The 1,509-nt window shown below is 40.3% G+C and overlaps 1 protein-coding gene across 1 annotated transcript; it reads right to left on the reverse strand.

Annotated features, from left to right (window-relative positions):
• Nucleotides 1–335: 335 nt before the first annotated feature.
• On the reverse strand, nucleotides 336–770 carry LOC108253800 (solute carrier family 2, facilitated glucose transporter member 6-like; the record flags this gene model as incomplete). The annotated part of the gene is made up of 1 exon (XM_017448449.2): nucleotides 336–770. A coding segment is annotated over one exon (372 nt), but the record flags the coding sequence as incomplete, so codon positions are not given.
• Between the last annotated feature and the right edge of the window lie 739 nt (nucleotides 771–1,509).

A 1,509-nucleotide genomic window follows, 5' to 3' on the forward strand; every position in this document is an offset into this window, starting at 1 on the left:
GAACATCACACGACTTTCCTTATCCTATTGAATGATGCTTATTTGAGTGTTCTTTTACCCTAACTTTTACAATATCTCTAACCGTTTTGTCGCTATAGCTGAAAACCGCCAAAAAACGGTCGAAATCTGTCCAAAAGCGGTCAAAATACCGCCAAGCGCAGCAACCATCTCAACCAAACGTTTTGTGTTGCATCCTTGTCACATTTGTGAACTACATACCAAATTACAAGTCTCTAGCCTATACCGTTCCCGAGATATTGTTAAATTACACCGAAAACCGCCAAAAAGCAGTAAAATGCCGCCAAGCGTTACACCGGTCTTAACCAAAAGTTTCGTGTCGCATCCTTGTCACATATGACATCTACATACCAAATTTCAAGTCTCTAGCTCTTACCATCTCAAAACCGACTGATATACTTCCCATCTTCACCCTCCATCCCAAAGTTGTCCTCCCCTCTCACTTCCTCCTGCCCTTCCACTCTAGCGGCATGCCTTTTCTTCTCTGCGCGCCGAATATTCGTCACGAACGTCTTTCCCTTGTCGGCGAAATGTTCCTCAATGTCGCGCAGCGTGCGCCCTTCTGTCTCCGGCATGACGAAGTACATGTACAGGGTGCCCACGACACTGATGGCGGCGTAGAAATACAGGGTGCCCCACAAGTGAAACGTGTCGAGCATCGGGTAGTAGAGCTTGTTGACGGCGAACGCGAATATGTAGCTGGAGGAACCGCTCGCGCCGGACGCCGTGGCGCGGATGTTGTTGGGAAACACCTGGTGAAACAGATAAACACTTGGTGAGACAGATAGAGTGAAACACTTGATACAGAATAAAACATATCAGTGATACAGACTACAGAGCTTTATTTATTTATTTTTTTTTAATGCTCCATGGATAAAGAGTAAGCCATAACATGTATTATATTTTTATATTTAATGATGTTGAATTGTACTGTGTATTTGTTAATAAATAAATGGTTATGTATTTTTAAAAAAAAATCCTCGATTCCTTTTAATAGGAGCGAGAAATTTCCCTATCCCTAAGCAATTTTTTCGATTATGGATATTATGATTCAAAATATTATTTTCAGTGATTTATCTCACGCCCACATATTCTATATCACGATGAATACCTACCAAGACTATCAACCAACGCCGAGTCTGTATAAATAGGATTATAATCAGTGGTAAATGCTAGCTAGCGTTCTCCATAATTAATACAAGATCATTCTCATTGAAGCCGAAGATATACCTATTATCTACTTGGTAAGTTATTTTTATTTTATTATTTTGTATTTTCATAATGTTTTTTTCAAACGTGATTATCTGATTACCGCCGACACCAACAGACCCCGCAAAGCGCAAGGAAAATGAAACTTCGCAATTGAAATACACATTGAAATCTTTGTTCCATCAATCATGGAATCACATCCAACTGCGTTGATGTCGGTACTTGTAAATTTTACGTGGTAATTCAAGCAACTTCTTACACCTCGTCACAGCAGTCCAGGTA

The sequence above is a fragment of the Diaphorina citri genome, unplaced genomic scaffold (genome assembly GCF_000475195.1).
Source record: "Diaphorina citri unplaced genomic scaffold, Diaci psyllid genome assembly version 1.1 scaffold3364, whole genome shotgun sequence".
In the NCBI taxonomy this organism is placed as follows: domain Eukaryota; kingdom Metazoa; phylum Arthropoda; class Insecta; order Hemiptera; family Psyllidae; genus Diaphorina; species Diaphorina citri.